Source organism: Gobio gobio (assembly GCF_949357685.1).
Source record: "Gobio gobio genome assembly, chromosome: 11".
NCBI classification, from domain to species: domain Eukaryota; kingdom Metazoa; phylum Chordata; class Actinopteri; order Cypriniformes; family Gobionidae; genus Gobio; species Gobio gobio.
In genome coordinates this window covers 34148554-34168842 of record NC_137104.1, presented here as the reverse complement: position 1 = coordinate 34168842, position 20289 = coordinate 34148554, and the positions used below count along the sequence as shown (strand labels likewise).

Sequence of the window (20289 nt, the reverse complement as noted above, 5' to 3'; positions counted from 1 at the left end):
CAAAGCGACTTGCTTAGCCTTCCACCCACTCTCAACACTCCATCAAGAATCTCTGGGTCAAGTTTGTATAAATGACTGTATCGTTTTTGAATTCCTGCTTTTAAAGTAGAAATTTCCTCCTTGAAATGTTCTCTTTGCACAAAAGATACAATGGCCTTTTCTGCCATGTCCAAATCCTTGACACAAAGCGTCAAACTCAGATTCTCAGTTAACTGCAGTTTTGTTTTCGGCTTACAACCTTTCGGTTCACTAAGGTTCTGCATTTTCTTTTCTTTCACTTTCCATTTCAGAACTTCCAAAAACGTACAAATCCATGCTACAGCTCTTTTCAGATGAGTCCAGTCTGAGAAGTAGTTCAAGAGTTGATTTGTAGGAGGTTCCTTCTCATCAGTCACAGTAACACAAGCGCAGATCTTTTCTTTGACTTCAGGATCATTATCTAAAATTAAGCTCACCTCTTCCTTTGCTTCAGGCCATTGAGACGGTGGCTCTAAGAGGAAATCAGGTCCATTGAACCAAATTTGAGATCGAAGGAATTATTCCGTTCTCATGCCTCTTGAAGCTGCATCTGCAGGATTTAGTTTAGAACAGATGTACTTCCACTGCGAGGAACTTGAAAGGGTGTGAATGATGGAGACTCTGTTTGCTACGTAAGTTTTGAATCTTTTCGTTGTGCTGGCTATGTATTTCAGAACCGTAGTGCTGTCTGACCAAAATAAAGATTCATCCAGATGGAACTGCAACTCTGCTTTCAACATCTTATCCAAACGTACAGCTAGCCCAGATAGCATTGTGACATTGAGTCAATGTTGAAATTCCATCAGAATCATCCATTTGGTTGAGGTTGAAATGTCAATGCTAAATAATATTGAATCAATGTTGAAAATTCGATGCAAAAGAAATAGTGGACCAATGTTGAAAATGCAATGCTAAATAATATTGGATCAATGTTGATAATTCCATGCTTTTCAGTGTTGAAAAGACAAATATTGAATCAATGTTGATTTTTGGTCAGCTTAATTCTCCACTGGTGAGGCTTACTGTCAATCTATCTGTCCCATCATTCAACATGTTAAAGCAAATCCAAATTAACAGGGTACATTTGTATGAAATGTGAGCACATTAATCATCCTCAAAGGATGAATCTCCGCCAACGAGTGTGTGGATTAACAAAGAACTTCTACCATAAATTGAACTCAATGGGATGAACCAGTGGATTATTATTAGTAGGCATATTGTTAATATTAATGTTTAAATTATTGTTTTAAAATCTCCTCCATCATTAAAATCTCCCCATCAAAACATCTCCAATCCTCTAGTGTTTTCGGCTAGCTACAGCACATGCAGCGATATATAATGACTGTCACAGAGTCCTTAATTCTTGTGGTCATCCAATTATATAAATCCTAGCCTGTTTTAAATTTATAAAATGTAGGCTATTATTATTTTAAAAATCATGTATAATTTACATACTTTAAATTATTTATCTAAAGAATACAGGGTTAATAAAGAATTTTTTATATTTTCCCCTACCGATCGAATGCGCCACAATCCAATCCAGTAGGTGGTGGTAATGCACCTTCAGATCAAAGCGTGGCTTAACAGACTTCAAGCGCGAAAGAGACAGGACAGCAGCAGTGTTTTTTAGAGGTAAAGTACAAAAAGATTAATACAATTCTCAATTTTCATTTTCATTCATTTTTTTTATTTATCTTTATTTCTTACAACTTGTGTGCTTCTCCTGGGCGAGTCAGAGTGAACTGAGATGTTAATAGAGTCACGTGAACGCCCTCCGTACACAACCATAAGCTATAGTATTTAGCACACACAAGTTGAAAGGCATTTGTTTGTGGACAGTAAAAATATCTACAAAATGTATCAAGTTCATGGATAATTGTGCATGCATTTATTAATCATTTTGATAGTAAAATCATCCCATATTCGTCCAGTGTACAGGAAGAAATGAGAGGCGATCAGACGGTCGGATTAATTTCTGGCATGTCAGTTCTTCTGGTCGCCCCTCGTGCGGGTATCGCACAGCTGAAGCAGAGCTATGAACTGATTGCCCTGTGTGCGCTGTGAGGGGAAATAGGACAATCAGTTCGCAGCTCTGCTTCAGCTGTGCGATTAGCTCACGACCCGAGGGGCGACCAGAATTCCAGAATTCCAATGTAATCTTTAATGCAGCAAGAAAGAAAACTAAATAAGAGTGAGATCTTTAAGTTCTGTAGGCAGCTATATAAAACTGCAGAAATTTAGCAAACTGCTGCGCCTCCAGTTCGTGTTGTAAAATGGATAACCTCTTCCAAACCACTGTGTAAAGGCCATCAGAGTAGTTAAGTATTATTTTGATTATAGCTACGCTATATGGTTTTATTATTACGGTATCAGGCCTTTATTTTGATAACCAAAGAAACCGGAAGTATGGTGACGGAAATGTACCTGGCGATCGGCGAAAAGACGAAAGGAAAGTAGGAAAAGGTTCACGGTTAAAAACAGTTAAAACTACAAGGTTTAGCTTCAGTCAATTGGAGAACAAGGTTTGTAAAGAAATATATTTGAGCTATTGGAAATGTTTATCATAAAATGTATAACTTTGTAATGCTATCGGATTGAAACTAATGTAATGAGCTGTGTAACGTTCGAAATGTGATGGTAATGCATGGTTTATTTGTTTTTACTCAGCTCTTACGTTGGTTAATGACAAGGACGGCAATAAAATTCACTTAACCATCAGTTCTGGCCTTCTCAATATTGATTGGATGCTACAGTAAGAGCTTGACCACCGCCACACGCTGCACAACGGGGCTGCAAGATCCATCGGCAATTCCCGTGAAATCCAGCAGAGGGCAGAAGTTGGTCAGAAAATAAAACAGTTCAACGAAAGGTGCTCAAAATGGAAGAATCACAGGCTGCTTCAGTAAGTCAAATGGACATAAATGAACAGATCACAAATTTACAACAAAAAATTCAAGATTTGAAAGACTCACTTAAAGACGAAAGTGAGGATAGACAAAACATTATGGATTCAATCAGGTGCAAAGAACGAATCTTAACAGAGCTTCAAGACAAAGCTCAAAGCATGTCAAGGTTGCCAAGGCGTTCTGAAAGAGTTAAAGTACCAACAGAAAGGATGATAACATTCCAAAAGGAAGAAATGAGTAAAAGGGAAAAAAGACTAACAACTCTTTATGAACAATGGAAAATACAGGTACGCGAAACAAGAGAAAGGTTAAAGTTAGATATCACAGACAAGGAGATGTCAGAACTCGCGGACATAATAGAGAAAGGGAGAGATGATGTATTGAAGTTATATTCAGAAATAAGAAACCAAATGGCACCATCATCTGACATAAGGAGAAAGATTGATGCATGCGATGCAATAACTCGTGACATCGTAAGGATAATTCTGGAAAGATTAAGTGGTGTTGATGAGGATTTTGACGCAGAGCGCGAAAGAATTCGTTTACGTGGACTTTTAGAGCATGAGTATGCCCAGTCCATATACGGCTCAACCGCAGGTTCAAATCGCAGCCAACGGTCCTCAGCTTCACAGCTCACAGCAAAACGAGCCGATGCAGCAGCAGAGCTAGCTGCAAAAGAAGCTGAATATGAAATCGTACTAGAGGAACAAAGACAACAGGAAAGGATAAAAGCTCTAGAGGAGGAGCACAAGAAACAAATGGCAGCTCAAACATCAGAGTTGGAACGCTTGAAAGCACAGAGGGAAGTGAAAGCAGCTCGAGCCAGGTTTGAAGCATATGACAGAGAGTTATCACAGGTGGATGATGTACAGTCAATTAAAAGTGAACAGGTGAGCCCATATTCCACACCCACACCAGCGCTCTCTTTCATTCCTGTGCAAACAGCTCCCCCTAGTGTCACTCAACTAGCTCAAGCAGTGCAGGATAGCATTCAACTGAACAGACTTCCCACGCCAGAACCAACAGTGTTTAGTGGCGACCCTATAAGCTTCATTGAATGGAAATCCACTTTCATATCACTGATTGAACAAAAGGGCATCTCAGCAGCAGACAAATTGTACTATTTGAAAAGATACGTAACAGGCCCAGCTCGAAAATGCCTTGAAGGCACTTTCTTTAGAAATGATGAGGAAGCATATAAGGACGCTTGGCACAAACTAAACCAAAGGTACGGCCAGCCTTTCGTGATTCAGAAGGCATTTAGAGAAAGGCTATCAAATTGGCCTAAAGTGCAGTCTAGAGATGCTGATGGACTAAGGGCATTTGCAGATTTCATAAATGCATGCATGCTTGCAATGCCACATGTAAAGGGTCTACAAATACTCAATGACAGTGAAGAAAACCAAAAATTGTTGCACAAACTACCAGACTGGATAAACGCAAGATGGAACAGACAGGTAACAAAGACTTTAATGGAGGGCGGTGAGTTTCCAAGTTTTAGTGCTTTTGCCTCCTTCCTCTCAGTAGAAGCTGAAGTCGCCTGCAACCCAGTCACCTCCATTCATGCACTTCGCTGCACTGAAACAAACAGTGACAGAAGGAACACAAAGGAAATCAAAAGAAACAAGGCAAGTGTATATAACACAAACACCACTGAACAAAGTGATAAAAGGACAATAACAAAAACACTCAATGGCTCTCCATGCACAATGTGCCAAGGCAACCATCAACTTCACAAGTGCCCTGACCTCTTGAAAATGTCTCTAGAAAACAGAAAGAAGCATGTGAAAGACAATAGACTTTGTTATGGCTGTCTAAAACCAGGACACAGTGCTAAGGACTGCAGACGCCGCCTTACTTGTGAGACTTGCACAAAGCGACATCCGACATGTCTTCACGATGAAAACTACAGGAATGGTCTGCAAAGAGAAACATGTGTTAGCACAAACAATGCAGCTCAAGGCAGCTCACCTGAAACAGCAACAGCCATGTCACTCAATGTTGCTAGATCTGAACAGTCAGTCAGCACCTCAATGATAGTTCCAGTGTGGCTGTCCACTACCACTAATCCACTCAAGGAAAAACTGGTCTATGCGTTATTAGACACACAGAGCGACACTGTATTCATTGATCAGGATGTCACACATGAGCTGCAGGCAGATGTTTGTCCAGTTAAGTTGAAACTAACTACCATGATGGGTAGAAATGCAGTTGTAAGCAGTGGAAAGGTGTCTGATCTCTTAGTGAGAGGTTATAACTCAGCCACAGTCATAAAGCTCCCCACTGCATACACAAAGGATTACATACCTGCTAACAGAGAACACATACCTACATGTGAAACAGCCAAACAATGGAGTCACTTGCTACCGATTGTAGACGAGGTCCCTCCACTCCTCAGTTGTGAAGTAAGCCTCCTCATAGGTTATACTTGTCCTAGAGCTCTCGCACCCAAACAAGTAATCTTAGGCAAAGAAAATGAGCCCTATGCCATTCACACTGATTTGGGATGGAGCATAGTTGGCAACTCGACACCATACAACGAAATCTATTCAGCGAGCAGTCTCTGTCACCGAATCATTGTTAAAGAAATCCCTCCCTCAACTCCAGCGGATGCAATACGTGTTTTGGAGAGAGATTTCAAAGAGACTGACGGGAATGAAAAGACGGTGTCACAAGAGGACTTAGTATTCCTTCAGAAACTCGAGCATGGCATAACACAGACTGAAAATGGACATTTTGAAATGCCATTACCATTTAAAGAAAGACCACAAATGCCGGATAACAGACAACTCGCCGAAACCAGGCTACATCAGCTCAAGCGCAAGTTCCTGAAAGATGAAAAATACAAAAGGGAATACATGAAATATATGAGTGACATCATCAAAAGGGGTGACGCTGAAAAGACTGATGATGATGGACCGCCCGGAGAGACATGGTACATACCGCACCACGGCATCTATCATCCAAAGAAACCTGATAGGTTGCGCGTGGTCTTCGACTGCTCTGCAAAACACAAAGGCACCTGTCTTAATGAGCATTTGCTGAACGGTCCGGATATGATCAACAACTTAACTGGTGTGCTTGTGCGCTTCAGACAGCACCAAGTAGCGCTCATGTGCGACATCGAAAAAATGTTTCACCAATTCCAAGTCAAAGAAAATGATCGCAACTACTTACGCTTCGTATGGTGGAAAGACGAAGATATGAACAGCCAACCACAAGCATACAGGATGACAGTACACCTCTTTGGTGCTGTTTCATCACCCGGTTGTGCGAACTATGGACTCAAACATTTAGCCAAAGAGAACAGTTCTGCATATCCAGTTGGCTCACAGTTCATAGCAAGAGACTTCTATGTAGACGACGGAGTCACCAGCGCAGAGACAGTAAAGGATGCTATACGACTGGCAAAGGAAGCACGTGAACTATGTGCAAAGGGTGGACTAAGGTTACACAAATTCGTGTCCAACAACTCTGAAGTTTTAAAAAACATTCCAGCTTCAGAGCATGCAACAGATACAAGAACAAAGGACTTGACGTTTAATGAGACACAGACTGAAAGAGCACTTGGCATTTATTGGAATGTGGAGAAGGATTGCTTTACATTTAACATCACGCTAAAGGACCAACCACCAACCAGGCGCGGCATCTTGTCCACAGTCTCAGCAATATACGACCCCCTTGGCTTCATTGCTCCCTATGTACTCAAGGGAAAGGGGATTCTCCAAGAAATGTGTCGTCAAGGAACAGACTGGGACGACCCGCTACCTGAGCAGCTTAAGCCACGGTGGGAGTGCTGGAAAGGAGATCTACACAATCTAAAAAATGTGCAAATCAGCAGATGTTATGTTCCTGCAGATTTTGGAGAAGTGGTAAAAAGAGAAATACACCACTTTTCTGATGCAAGTGCCGCAGGATATGGACAGTGTTCTTATTTCAGACTCATAAACAAAAGGGAAGAGGTCCACTGTACCTTCATCATGGGCAAAGCACGCGTCTCTCCAACAAAGATCACCACGATCCCAAGGTTAGAGCTTACCGCAGCCGCAGTATCAGTCGCCGTAAGTAACACGCTAAGAGAGGAACTGCTCTATGACAATGTTGAAGAGTTCTTCTGGACAGACTCAAAGGTCACTCTAGGATACATAAACAACGACGCGAGGCGGTTTCACACGTTTGTTGCTAATAGAGTGCAAAAAATCCGCAACAGTACCTCACCGCAACAATGGTTTTATGTGCCTACCAGTGAAAACCCAGCAGATATAGCATCCAGGGGCACATCTGTAAATGAACTGCTTTCATCTAATTGGTTCACAGGCCCTCACTTTCTGTGGGAAAAGAAAATACAGCTTCAAACAAAAGAGACCATTGTACTTACAGTAGGAGACCCAGAGGTGAGAAAGGTACAGACACTAAGCACAGAAACCGTTGAACATACAAGCCTTAGTGACCGACTCACAAGGTTCTCATCCTGGTCCCGTGCAGTCAGCGCAGTCGCACGTCTCAGACGATACCTGCTCAAAGACAAATCAAAGACACTCACAACTGTAACTGAAAGACAAAATACAGAAACTGTGATTATCAAAGACTTACAAAGACAAGCATATCAAAACGAAATAGAGACATTAAACAAAAGCAAACAACTTCCAAAGAACAACAAAATGTACAACTTGGATGTTTTCTTAGACAAGGACAATGTGCTTAAGGTGGGAGGAAGGCTCCATCACTCATCTCTTCCCAGCTCATTTAAACATCCAACAATCATTCCCAGAGAACATCACGTCACAAAACTGATAATTGCTCATTGCCACGAGAGGGTCAATCATCAGGGAAAGGGCTACACAATGAATGAGATACGATCCACTGGCTATTGGATTCCAAAGTTAAGTCAAACGGTTGCATCCTACATTCGCCAGTGTGTGTTTTGCAGGAAACAAAGGAGACCTGTGGAAGGACAAAAAATGAGAGACTTACCCACAGAAAGAATTGAACACTCTCCGCCTTTCACATACTGTGGTATGGACGTTTTTGGACCGTTCCTGACCAAACAAGCAAGGAAAGAATATAAAAGGTATGGCCTCCTCTTCACATGCTTTTATTCACGTGCAATTCATGTTGAAATGTTAGAAGACCTATCAACGGACACCTTTATAAATGGACTCAGATGCTTCATCGCTCTAAGAGGCTCTGTCAGACAAATAAAATGTGATCAGGGCACTAACTTTGTTGGTGCCAAAAACGAACTGAGTGCAGCACAAGGTGAAATTGACATTGACAAACTGACAACCTTCCTTGCAGATAATCAATGTGATTTTGTCCTAAACACACCTCATGCTAGCCACGCAGGTGGAGTATGGGAACGACAGATACGGACTGTGAGAAACGTTCTTAATGCAACACTGGCTCTCACACCAGGTCGACTCACCGACTCCTCACTCAGAACCTTCTTGTATGAAGCGGCTGCTATAGTAAACAGCCGCCCCCTTACAACAGACAGTCTCAACGATCCAAACAGTTTGGAGCCACTAACTCCAAATCATCTTGTCACAATGAAAACATCAACTCCTCTGCCACCCCCAGGACAATTCGTTAAGGAGGACTTATATGCACAAAAACGATGGCGTCATGTACAGTACTTGCTCGAACAATTTTGGAGCAGATGGAAAGGGGAGTACTTGCAGAACATAATGGTCAGACAAAAATGGCACAAGCCTAAAAGAAACATGCAAATAGGCGACATAGTAATGGACAAGGATGAAATGCAACCACGATCACAGTGGAAACTTGGACGAATCTTGGACACTGTAAAAGATACAGATGGACTTGTCAGAAAGGTCAAAATAGGCTTTGCAGACAGAAATCTTAACAAAAGAGGTCAACGGGTGAACAAAATGTCTGTAGTAGAACGCCCTGTACATAAGTTAGTTCTGCTACTAGAAGATGGTAAAAGGTAAATTTTGCAATGCTTAAGTGTATTGAAATGATGAAGTTACAGTTGTAACCTGTTTATCAGGTTATTTCTGCATTCTGGATATGTAACGTGAAGAAATTATTTGTGTTTTTTTTTTTTTATATGTGTAACGTCAAATAATTTGGTGGGAGTGTAAAGGCCATCAGAGTAGTTAAGTATTATTTTGATTATAGCTACGCTATATGGTTTTATTATTACGGTATCAGGCCTTTATTTTGATAACCAAAGAAACCGGAAGTATGGTGACGGAAATGTACCTGGCGATCGGCGAAAAGACGAAAGGAAAGTAGGAAAAGGTTCACGGTTAAAAACAGTTAAAACTACAAGGTTTAGCTTCAGTCAATTGGAGAACAAGGTTTGTAAAGAAATATATTTGAGCTATTGGAAATGTTTATCATAAAATGTATAACTTTGTAATGCTATCGGATTGAAACTAATGTAATGAGCTGTGTAACGTTCGAAATGTGATGGTAATGCATGGTTTATTTGTTTTTACTCAGCTCTTACGTTGGTTAATGACAAGGACGGCAATAAAATTCACTTAACCATCAGTTCTGGCCTTCTCAATATTGATTGGATGCTACACACTGTGTAGCCTATCCAGCTCCTCTTTTATTAATTTAGCTACTTGATTATTAATTTACTTGTTTCACTTTCACACTTTATTTGTTTATTTACTATTAAATACAGTATTAATATTAGATAAAACAAGATAGATATTTGAAGATATTTTCACCTTGCTTTTCCATTCATTCCTCCTGTGTGTCTGCAGGTGCTTTAAAGGGAAAAGTCTATACTAAAATTCATTAAATAGTCTTGAATTGAAATTCAGCGTGTTTTAACTGGAATGTAAAGATTTTGATCACATTTCAAGTTTCACTTCATTTTGTAGTACATTTGTAATGTATAATTAGTCACATTTCCAAATATTTACTAACATCTTGTTGTTTTAGGTGCATTACAAGTGAATGCTGATAAAAAGGTGGTATCAGAGTTCATCTTTCCTGGGACGGTGTAAAAATGGCTCCGTTACGCCCCTGAAAGGCTTGGGGCATTAGTCATGGTGGAAACCCCTGAGTTTAGAGTATTCAGAGTATTTAATTCTTTCTTCAACCTTTTTTCTTTCAGTAGTACTGTCCCATTTCTGTCTTTATTGGCGAGTTTGCATTTGTATTACTTCCATTTTGCAGATGCAGGTTGTCATGTTTTTCATTTGTGTTATAAATTCAAATGTAATTGATTTAAGTCAATGTGAGATTTCCTGTTGAAACTGTAGGGGCATAAATAAATACATTTGCATGTAAACTGAAGGATGTTGTTTACTTTGAGTCACTTGATGCAAAATCATATCAATTGCAGCCATACATGAAAATTAACTGGCATAGAATCCTGCTGTACATAAAGCAAGATTGATGTTATAATGTTTGTATGTTGATTCAGTGTTAAATAAGTGATTTAATTTAAGTTGAAAAAATATAGATTTTTATGGCCATCTTGATCTATTTTTCGTCGTTGAAATAACATTATTTCAAGGTGCAACCCTGATGAAAAATCAATGTTAAATAGGGTTGGGTATCGTTTGTTTTTTTTTCGATTCCGGTGCCAAACCGATACTTTTAAAACGGTTCCGGTGCCTAAACGGTGCCTGAACCGATACTTTTTTTTTTTTAAAAAGGCCACAAAGCGAGGTGGATGACATTAAATGGCTTTTTATTTATTTATTTTTTATTTAAATTGAACCATTTATTAAAAGTTTAATGTATACTTAAATGTATGAATATAAATAAATACAAAACACAATTTACTTATTTAAAAATTATAATTGACTTATTTACAAATTCACAGTAAAACCTAAGCCACCTAACCCAACTACAACAAGCCTAATATAACTCTTAATTACAATAATAACAGCAGTAGTCTGTATTCTTGGTATGCAACTAACCAGCTTCGAGCTTCAGCTCTTTTTTGAAATATGATCATATTCTCTAAATATTTTAGAACGCATCGTCTTAATGTTTCCATGGCGACGCGTCATGTTTCTCACATGATGACACAGCAGCCGCAATAGCGCTGACAGCTCAGCTGTATCGGGTTTATTTCGTTTTTTCTTTTTATTCAAAATATTGACAAACTTCTTAACTGTGTCACGAACTATCTGATGTTCAAATGTGTGAGTGAATGTGTGTTAGTTGATCTATAAAGCGCAATGGGCGGCGCCATGTTAGTTTGCGCCTCAGAATCGGATCTGTCGGATTTACAACACTTGAGAGCATTCTCGTCTCACGAAATACATGAAAGTAAGTGACCAGTGAACTGGAAGAAGAACAGAGTAAACGCTATAGTTACTATATAATGTGCATGTATCTGATGTGAATAAAACATGTAACGTTAGTCAAATTATAATCGTCTGAAAGGATTGTCATAGCCGCTTTCATAGACATCAGGGTGTGTTTTTTGCTAGTAGCCTACTTATGAGCATTTAAATGTCTGAAACCTGAAATAAACATGATGTGGTTGAAAACACTGAATAGTTGTCATGAGTTGTGATGTGACCAGCGCTGAGCGTCTGTCTCTGGCTCAGCCAAAGCGCGAAAGCACGTTTGAATTTTGGCACCGAAATGAGGAACCGAAATCTGCGTTCTGATTCGGTCCGGTACATACCGGTTATATAAGTACCGGTGCCATATTGGAACCGGATTTCGGTACCCAACCCTAATGTTAAATATCAACATTGTTTCAATGATAATTTGATTAATGCATTAACATTGATTCAATGTTGATTCAGTGTTAAATAAGTGATTTAATTGTAGTTGAAAAAATATTGATTTTAAGCCCATCTTGATCTATTTTTCGTCATTGAAATAACATTATTTCAAGGTGCAAACCTGATGAAAAATCAATGTTAAATTTCAACATTGATTCAATGATATTTTAGTTGATGCATTAACATTGATTCAACGATGATTCAGTGTTGGTCTGCTATCTGGAAGGACAGTTGCTGCTAATTCAAGTCTTGGTATGGTCATTTGTTTAAGTGGCGCTACTTTGGCCTTTCCTAAGGCAAATGCCACATTCACTTCTACTTTGTCATTTAAGAGTCTGAGGTATGACACCGCTCCGTACCCAGCCTCACTTGCATCCGAAAAATTGTGCAACTGTGCAGATATTATGCTCCCAAAATCTTTGCATATAAAGCATCTGCTCACGCTAAAGGTGTTAAAAGGAATCAACTCATCAAGCCATCTTTGCCAACTTAAAGCAATATTCAAAGGTATCTTTTCATCCCATAGGAGTTTGATCCTACACAGATTCTGCAGGATATGCTTGGCAGAAAGAATGACGGGTGACAGAAAGCCTAAAGGATCATAAATTGAACTCACAATAGATAAAATGCCACGTCTCGTCGTTGAGTGCTTTTTGAATGCCATACTGAAAGTGAACGCATCCTGTTCTACGTCCCACTGAACACCCAGAGCTCGCTCCATGGGAAGCGGATCTTTACTGAGGTCCAGCGTCTTCACTGTCTTGGCCCTGTTTTCCTGAGGAATTACACCGAGAACGGAACGGTCATTGCAAATCCATTTGTTAAGTCGAAAACCACCCTTGCTACATACTTTTGTTAGTTGATCATACAGAGATAAAGCTTGGTCTACTGTATTTACAGCCTTTAAACAATCGTCGACATAGAAGTTCTGCCTGATGGTGTTAATTACATCTTCGGCATGATCATTTTGGTTATCATCAGCTGTCTTTAGCAAGGCAAAGGTTGTACAGCTCGGTGACGATACTGCACCAAATATATGGACAACTATTCTGTGCTCTTTGAGGTCCTTTGTAATGTCTCCAGCCGGCCACCAAAGGAAACGCTGAAAATTGACATGTTCCTTGGCCACTCTAACCTGGTGGAACATCCCTTCGATATCAGTCATAAAGGCAATGGGACCTTGACGAAATCTAAGTAGAACTCCTACCAAGTTATTTGTCAAGTCTGGGTCTTGCAAAAGTTGTTTATTCAAGGAAGTCCCATCAAATGTTGATGCACAGTCGAATACCACACGCAGCGTCTTTTTGCGTGGGTGCCTAACTCCATGATGTGGTATATACATACTGAATAGCCTGGAATAGCCTTCCTAATAATGTTCGGGGCTCAGGCTCACTCCTCCAGTTTAAATCTAGATTAAAGACTCATCTCTTTAGCCAGGCATACACATGATGCTTCTCCTAACCTTGTACTCTATAGTTATATCAATGCACATGATTGTCTTTGCTTAATGCTTTGAACAGCAGCTACGCTAATTATTTTTCTGTTCTGTTTTTATCTCGGGACGCCCATCCCGAGGTTACTAGAGAGTCCGTCAGCTCCAGTCTGGATCCAGCTTCTCGTAAAGACTTCAGATGACCATCACCTGTGAAGAGACGACTCAACTCCTGCGAGGACTTCAGATGACGCAGCTCTGCATCAACACGCACTCATGCTCATCTATACCTATTCATTAACAAACTGTATTCTTACTTCTATGCCATAGCTATTATATTGATTAATAATTGATAGTTAGCTAATCTGTGTGCTTGTATATTCAATTCAATTCAAATTTATTTATATAGCGCTTTTCACAATACACATTGTTTCAAAGCAGCTTTACAGAAAGTGCATTTCATAAATGTACATTGAAAAATGATAGAAAGAGAATGTTAAAGAAAAATGTTAGAATAAGTTAATCAATCATGTATTATTTTAGGCCATAACAACGCTGGCGCCGAGTCGTCTCATCACAGGTGTTGGGGCATCTGAAGTCTCCATGAGAGGCTGGATACAAACTGGAGCTGACGAACTAGTTACCTCGGGACTAGTCTCCCGAGATAACAACAGAAAAGCAGATGGGAAATAATTAGCATAGCTGCTGTTCAGAATATTAATGCTTTTGATCCGATTTAACTGTAGTATAAAACGTATTTATAATGTGAATGCTTGGCTAAAGAGATGCGTCTTTAATCTAGTTTTAAACTGGGACAGCGAGTCTGAACCTCGAACAATATCAGGAAGACTATTCCAGAGTTTAGGAGCTAAATGTGAAAATGCCTTCCCTCCTTTAGTGGACTTAGATATCCTAGGAATGACCAGAAGCCTCAAGTTTAGTGATCTTAAAGAGCGCAATGGATTGTAGGGCGATAGAAGATCCGTTAAATACACTGGAGCTAAACCATTTAGGGCTTTATAGGTCAGTAGCAATACTTTGTAATTGATACGGAACTTAATAGGTAACCAGTGTAGAGATGATAAAATTGGTGTTATATGATCATATTTTCTTGACCTAGTAAGAACTCTAGCAGCTGCGTTTTGGACTAACTGTAGCTTGTTTATTGATGATGCAGCACAACCAGCTAATAAAGCATTACAGTAATCTAGTCTCGAGGTCATGAATGCATGAACTAACTTTCTGCATCAGAAATAGATAGCATGGTACGTAGCTCAGCAATGTTTCTAAGGTGGAAAAATGCCGTTCTTGTAACATATGAAATATGATTTTCGAAAGACAAGTTGCGGTCTAATATAACACCCAGGTCTTTTACTGTAGTGGATAAAGTGACAGGACATCCTTCCAAGTTAAAGTTGTATTGTGAGAGGTTTTGTGGGCAGTTTTTTGGACCAATAAGTAATACATCCGTTTTATCTGAATTTAATAGCAGAAAATTACACGTCATCCAGTGTTTAATATCATCAACACACGCTGTCAGTTTAGATAATTTAGCGTTTTCATCTGGTCGTGATGAAATATATAATTGAGTGTCATCAGCATAACAGTGGAAATTAATTCCATGTTTTCTTATAATATTACCAAGTGGCAGCATATATATTGAGAATAGCAGAGGGCCTAGCACAGATCCTTGCGGTACCCCATAGTCTACTGACGTTATCTTTGATTTTTCCCCATTTAGACAGACAAAATGGTAGCGGTCTGATAAATACGATCTAAACCAGTTTAATGCCTGTCCCTGAACACCAGTGTAATTTTGAAGTCGATCTAATAGTATTTTATGATCTATAGTATTGAACGCAGCACTAAGATCGAGTAGAACTAGTATTGAGATACAGCCTTGGTCAGAAGCTAGAACTAAATCATTTGTGATTTTAACAAGCGCGGTTTCTGTGCTGTGATGCGGCCTGAATCCTGATTTAAATTTTTCATAGATATCATTTTCTTGTAAGAAAGAGCACAATTGAGCGGACACAACTTTTTCTAGTATTTTAGACATGAATGGAAGATTTGAAATTGGTCTGTAATTTGCTAGGTTATTATGATCTAATTGTGGCTTCTTAATGAGAGGTTTTATGACTGCCAACTTGAATATTCTTGGAACATGACCTAAAGATAAAGACGAGTTAATAATATTGAGAAGAGGCTCTTCCACTACAGGTAACAACTCTTTCAGTAGTTTAGTGGGTATTGGATCTAATAAACATGTTGTTGGTTTAGATGCAATGATAAATTTATTTAGCTCTTCCTGTCCTATAGTTGTAAAGCGGTGTAGTAGTTCTTGAGGGGTGATAATTGCGGTTGAATCATAAGACATCATTAAAGATTGTACATTTACAATTTTGTTTCTGATGCCTTCTATTTTCTCAGTGAAGAAATTCATAAAATCATTACTACTAAACTGTAACGGAATATTTTGTTCAGGCGATGCTTGTTTATTTGTTAGTCTAGCCACGGTGTTAAATAAAAACCTTGGATTATTTTGGTTATTTTCTATTAGTTTGCAGAGATGCTCAGCCCTGGCTGCTTTTAGGGCCTTTTTATAACGTGACATACTATCTTTCCACGCGATTCTAAAGACCTCTAAATTAGTTTGTTTCCATTTACGCTCTAAGTTACGAGTTTCTCTCTTGATAACATGTGTAGCACTGTTGTACCATGGTGCTTTAGTTTTCTCTTTAACCTTTTTTAATCTAATTGGTGCCACAATTTCTAATGTACTAGAGAAAATGGTGCTCATACTGCTAGTCATTTCCTCTAGTTCATCTGTTTGTTTGGGTTCACTTAGCAGCTGAGACAGATCAGGTAAGCTATTTGAGAATCTATCTATAGTGGTTGGAAGGATTGTTCTGCCTGGTCGATAACGTGGTGCAACATGACAGAATTCAGCAGTACGCAGTATGCAAGTTACCATGTAATGGTCAGTGACATCATCACTTTGCGGTATAATATCTTTATCGGCCGTGTTGATTCCATGTGATATAATTAAATCTAGTGTGTGATTTAGACGATGAGTGGGACCAGTGACGTTTTGCTTGACCCCAAAGGAATTTAATAGATCTGTAAACGCAGCCCCTAACGCATCATTTGTGTTATCTACATGTATGTTAAAATCTCCAACAATTAATGCTTTATCGACGTTGACCAATAGATCTGAGAGAAAGTCTGCAAACTCTTTTAGGAAATCAGCATAGGGCCCTGGAGGTCTATATACAGTAGCCAGGGCTAGATATAATACGGATTTCTTTCTTACATCTAAGAGCGTAACATTTAGCACTAGTACTTCAAACGAATTAAACCTGTGACCTGTTTTCTGGGTAACATTAAGAATATCTCTATAGATTGTTGCAACACCCCCGCCACGACCAATCAGACGGGGCTCATGCTTATAACAGTATCCTGGTGGAGTAGACTCATTAAGACCGAAATAATCATTTGGCTTAAGCCAGGTTTCAGTAAGGCAAAGTACATCGAAACTATTATCTGTGACCATTTCATTTACAATAACCGCCTTAGGTGTGAGCGATCTAATGTTTAGAAGACCTAGTTTTAGAAATTGTTTTTGTTCACTAATATTGCGATTTCCTGGTTTAATCACAATTAGATTTTTCCTAGATCCTACAGTAGATTTAATGTTTGACCTCACTAAACGAGGAATAGACACAGTTTCGATATAATGTTCTACATTGGTACTTATGTCAATTAAGTTAGGACAGCAAATACTGTGATTTGGACTTTGACTTACTAGTCATATGATGGTGTGCAACGCTCTGGAGATGTTGTCCGACAGAAGAGCCGCTCCGATTCTGCTGGGGTGAAGGCCATCAGGATGGAAGAGCCTAGGTCGCTCCCAAAACTGATTCCAATTATTTACAAAGAGCAGCTTCTGTTCATTACACCATGACATTAACCATTCATTTAGAGCAAATAATCTACTGAACTTTTCATGTCCTAGTCGGTACGTGGGAAGCGGTCCAGAAACGACGATCGTTGCTTCAGGCGATGTTCTGCGCACCGTCTCGATCAGGCTCCTGTAGTCCTTCTTCAGAACCTCCGTCTGCCGCAGCCTGGTGTCGTTCGTTCCCACGTGCAGCACGACAGCTCCGATGCGCTCGTCACCGTTCAGGATCTCGGGAACCTGCGCAGTGACATCGAGAACACGAACACCAGGAAAGCAGTGAGTGATTACCTTGCCTTTACCTGAGGTAGTACCGATGTACGAAGTACCGATGACCACAGCGTCGCGTTCCGTCTCGCGAAGAGGGGAGAAGCGGTTCCGGGTGGAGATCTCGAAGACCGCGAGGGGCGGAGAGGTCCTAGCTCTGGTCCTGGCTCGCGTCTTCCGCTGTGGAAACACCCAGGGTCCATGGTGCTGTGTCGGTGCCCGGAGTGAACGAAGCCAGGGATGATGATCGCGTCCTGGGTGCTTGGGTCCTGTGCAGAGAAACACACGGAGAAGACGAGGTTGGAGTCAAAAGGTTACTATCCACTGACTTGAGAGCATGGGCGCGCGATGTTTCAAGCGCTGAGCGTCGCTCTCTCAGCACAGCTTGTCTGTCTAGAAGGCCGCGAATCTGCTTCTCCAACGACTCCAACTCCAACTAGTTATTCGCCATTGTAGCAGATGTGCTACGATGGCGAATTGTAGGTATCAGTGGTTACCGGGTGTAACGTTAAACAAGTTACCACGCATGCAATGCTAGCGGGCTACGGCTAGTAGCGGAAGTTCGGATATAAGTAGCGATATCAAAGCAATCCGATTGTTTTTATAGAGAATCGTATCGGAGATATGTTCACACGCTGTAAATAATAGAAAGTATTCGTTTGTAAGCGAGTGTTAAGAAGAAAATCAAGGATTATGAATCAATTTGACGGAGCTCAAACACAAACAACGTGCTCACGCGCTATATGTGCAATTCTGAAATGCATAACATGTACAAATCAATTAAATTGTAATGTAGATGCATTTTCTGTGAAGCTGCTTTGAAACGATATGTATCGTGAAAAGCCCTGTACAAATAAATTTGAATTGAATTGAATATACCAAAGCTTTCCTTCTTCTTGCTCTAGCTGGTCACTTGGTACAATCTCTGCATACCCCTTTGCAATCACATCATTCATAAACTCCTTGTACTCAGCAAAGAACGAAGCATCTTTTTTAAACCTTTTCAACAAGTGCTGTGCTTGCTGATATGCTATGCTCTTATTATTTGGCATTTTTACATTAGAATCACGAAAAGGCAAATTCAAATAGTAATTTCCTTCACTAAGTTTTGCAGTCTTTGAGATCATGTCCATGAATTGCCGATCTTCTACTGACATTTCTGTCTTTTCATTGTACTGTTGTTCAATGAAATCTTGATTTTACTGTTTGATCAACAGCTCCTCCAAACTTTCAATGGACACCCTATTCACTCGCATTTCAGGGACATTATCTTCATCATCATTCATACCATATTCAAGCGGACCATTAATGACCCGACCAAGGAAAGTTTGCAGAAATTCCAGAATCAAGGAACGCATACGTCTGCACAACTTTGGTTCCCTTACTCAATTTCACATGGACAGGAACTATAGATAGAGTACAATCTTTTGAACCAGCCCCAATATATTTTCCATCTTTCAAGGAAACCAAAGCACTTATTATTTGATCGTTTGAAAAGCCTTAAGGGGTTTGGTCTTTTCTTTGAATTTCCTTAGCCTCAATGTGTAGAATGGTCGGGTGACGTTGATGACAAATCTGACAATTCTTGCAGTTTTGCTCATATGCCCGTGTCCCAAACATCCAAAGCACAATCCCTTTGCCTTCATAAATTCCACCTTTTCTTTGTTAGGTTTACCTTTGAATACCTCACAAACTTCCATTGTGTGGTCTTTACCACAAAACATGCATGCCTTTTCCACTGCATTTGAGGCAAAATGGCCTAATTTCAGCTTGTCATTCATCTTTTCCGTCAGTGCAGTAAATGTGGTAGCAAAACTACTGCCTCTGCTAGCAGATTTGATACTGGGCTTTGCAGTTACTTTAGAGATTCCCTTCCTGTCTGTTGTGCTTTGTATGTGGCCAAATACAAGATCCAATGCAGCTTGTGTCTTTCGATGAATACAAGAAGATCATTAAACGTGACTTTGTTGTTGTGAGTATCCTGTAAGCTGCAAGCAATTGTTCTCCACTTGTCGCGAAGCTTGAAAGGTAGCTTGGAAACAATCGTTCTCAAATTAGCTGAATTTTCCAGCTCCTCCACCAAATTAATTTCCTGCATAGTGTTAAAACAGCCATGAAGAAAGAGAGCATTTGATCTTAGCGCTGGTCCATCCTCTGCTCTCAGAGTAGTCCAATTCAACGCCTTTTCCATGAAAGTAGATGCTATCTTTATATTGTTACCAAAATTTCACTCAAGTTGCTCCTTTGCTTTTTTGTATCCTTTTGCAGGATCCATGTGCATATAACTTCGCACCAAATTTTTGGTTGTCCAACTGTAAATTGCTCTAGATAATAGAGTGTCTTGCATACTGTCAGTCTTGCTTTCAATACCCTGTTCAAAGGCTTTAATGAAGGATCTGAATTGCAGAGGATCTCCACTGAACATAGGAATTTCCCTCATTGGCAGAAGGGATGCTTGCAGTTGCTTTACCAACATTGTAGTTTTTTCATTTTGTTTTTTCAAAACATCTGCAAGAGTTGATTTGTCCAAAGTAGATGAGGCCCCTTTATGTTTCTGTTTTTTTGTCTCAACGTTTTGATGTTGTTTAAACGTTGGAGTTGATTTACCTTTTTTTTCTTGTTTGTCTTGATTTGTTTGAACCTTTGGTGTTCTTGCAGGTACAATTTATTCAGTAGATGGATAAGTACTGTAGGCATCAGACTTCGCACTTCCATTTGTGCCTTTTGAGCTCATTTTTTCAAAGAGTGTTTCAGATTTTAGGAAAACATTTACTTTTGCATCTGCTGCAGCCATTTCAGATTCCAAAGCAAGCTTTTCCTTTTTTTGCTTTTAATTTGTCCGGGAACTTCTTTTAGAAGCTTTATTCACGGCCTGAGATACACTATCGTTAGGCCCAACAGCACCTTCCAAGACATCATCATTTGGACCGGTTGAAATTTCACCCATCCATGTTTCAATCCCATTCAGAAATT

At 39.8% G+C, this 20289-nt stretch overlaps 2 protein-coding genes across 2 annotated transcripts in view; one reads left to right on the top strand and one right to left on the bottom strand.

Annotated features, from left to right (window-relative positions):
• Positions 1-20289, bottom strand: part of slc39a7 (solute carrier family 39 member 7) — a 154486-nt gene that overhangs the window by 120741 nt on the left and 13456 nt on the right. The window contains exon 3 of the mRNA XM_079829960.1: positions 16897-17585. Within this exon, the coding sequence (XP_079686086.1) occupies positions 16897-16903 (7 nt within the window). The 5' untranslated portion in view covers positions 16904-17585. The remainder of the gene's footprint in view (positions 1-16896; positions 17586-20289) is intronic.
• LOC307134319 (uncharacterized protein) lies at positions 2422-9446 on the top strand. Its single transcript, XM_079829957.1, has 2 exons — positions 2422-2540; positions 2686-9446. Exon 2 carries the CDS (start codon positions 2897-2899, stop codon positions 8876-8878), a length of 5982 nt encoding a protein of 1993 aa, XP_079686083.1. The 5' UTR covers positions 2422-2540; positions 2686-2896; the 3' UTR covers positions 8879-9446.

Bases quoted from the DNA above. Each gene is read 5' to 3' on its own strand.
- LOC307134319 (XM_079829957.1), top strand. From the start codon at position 2,897: ATGGAAGAATCACAGGCTGCTTCAGTAAGTCAAATGGACATAAATGAA.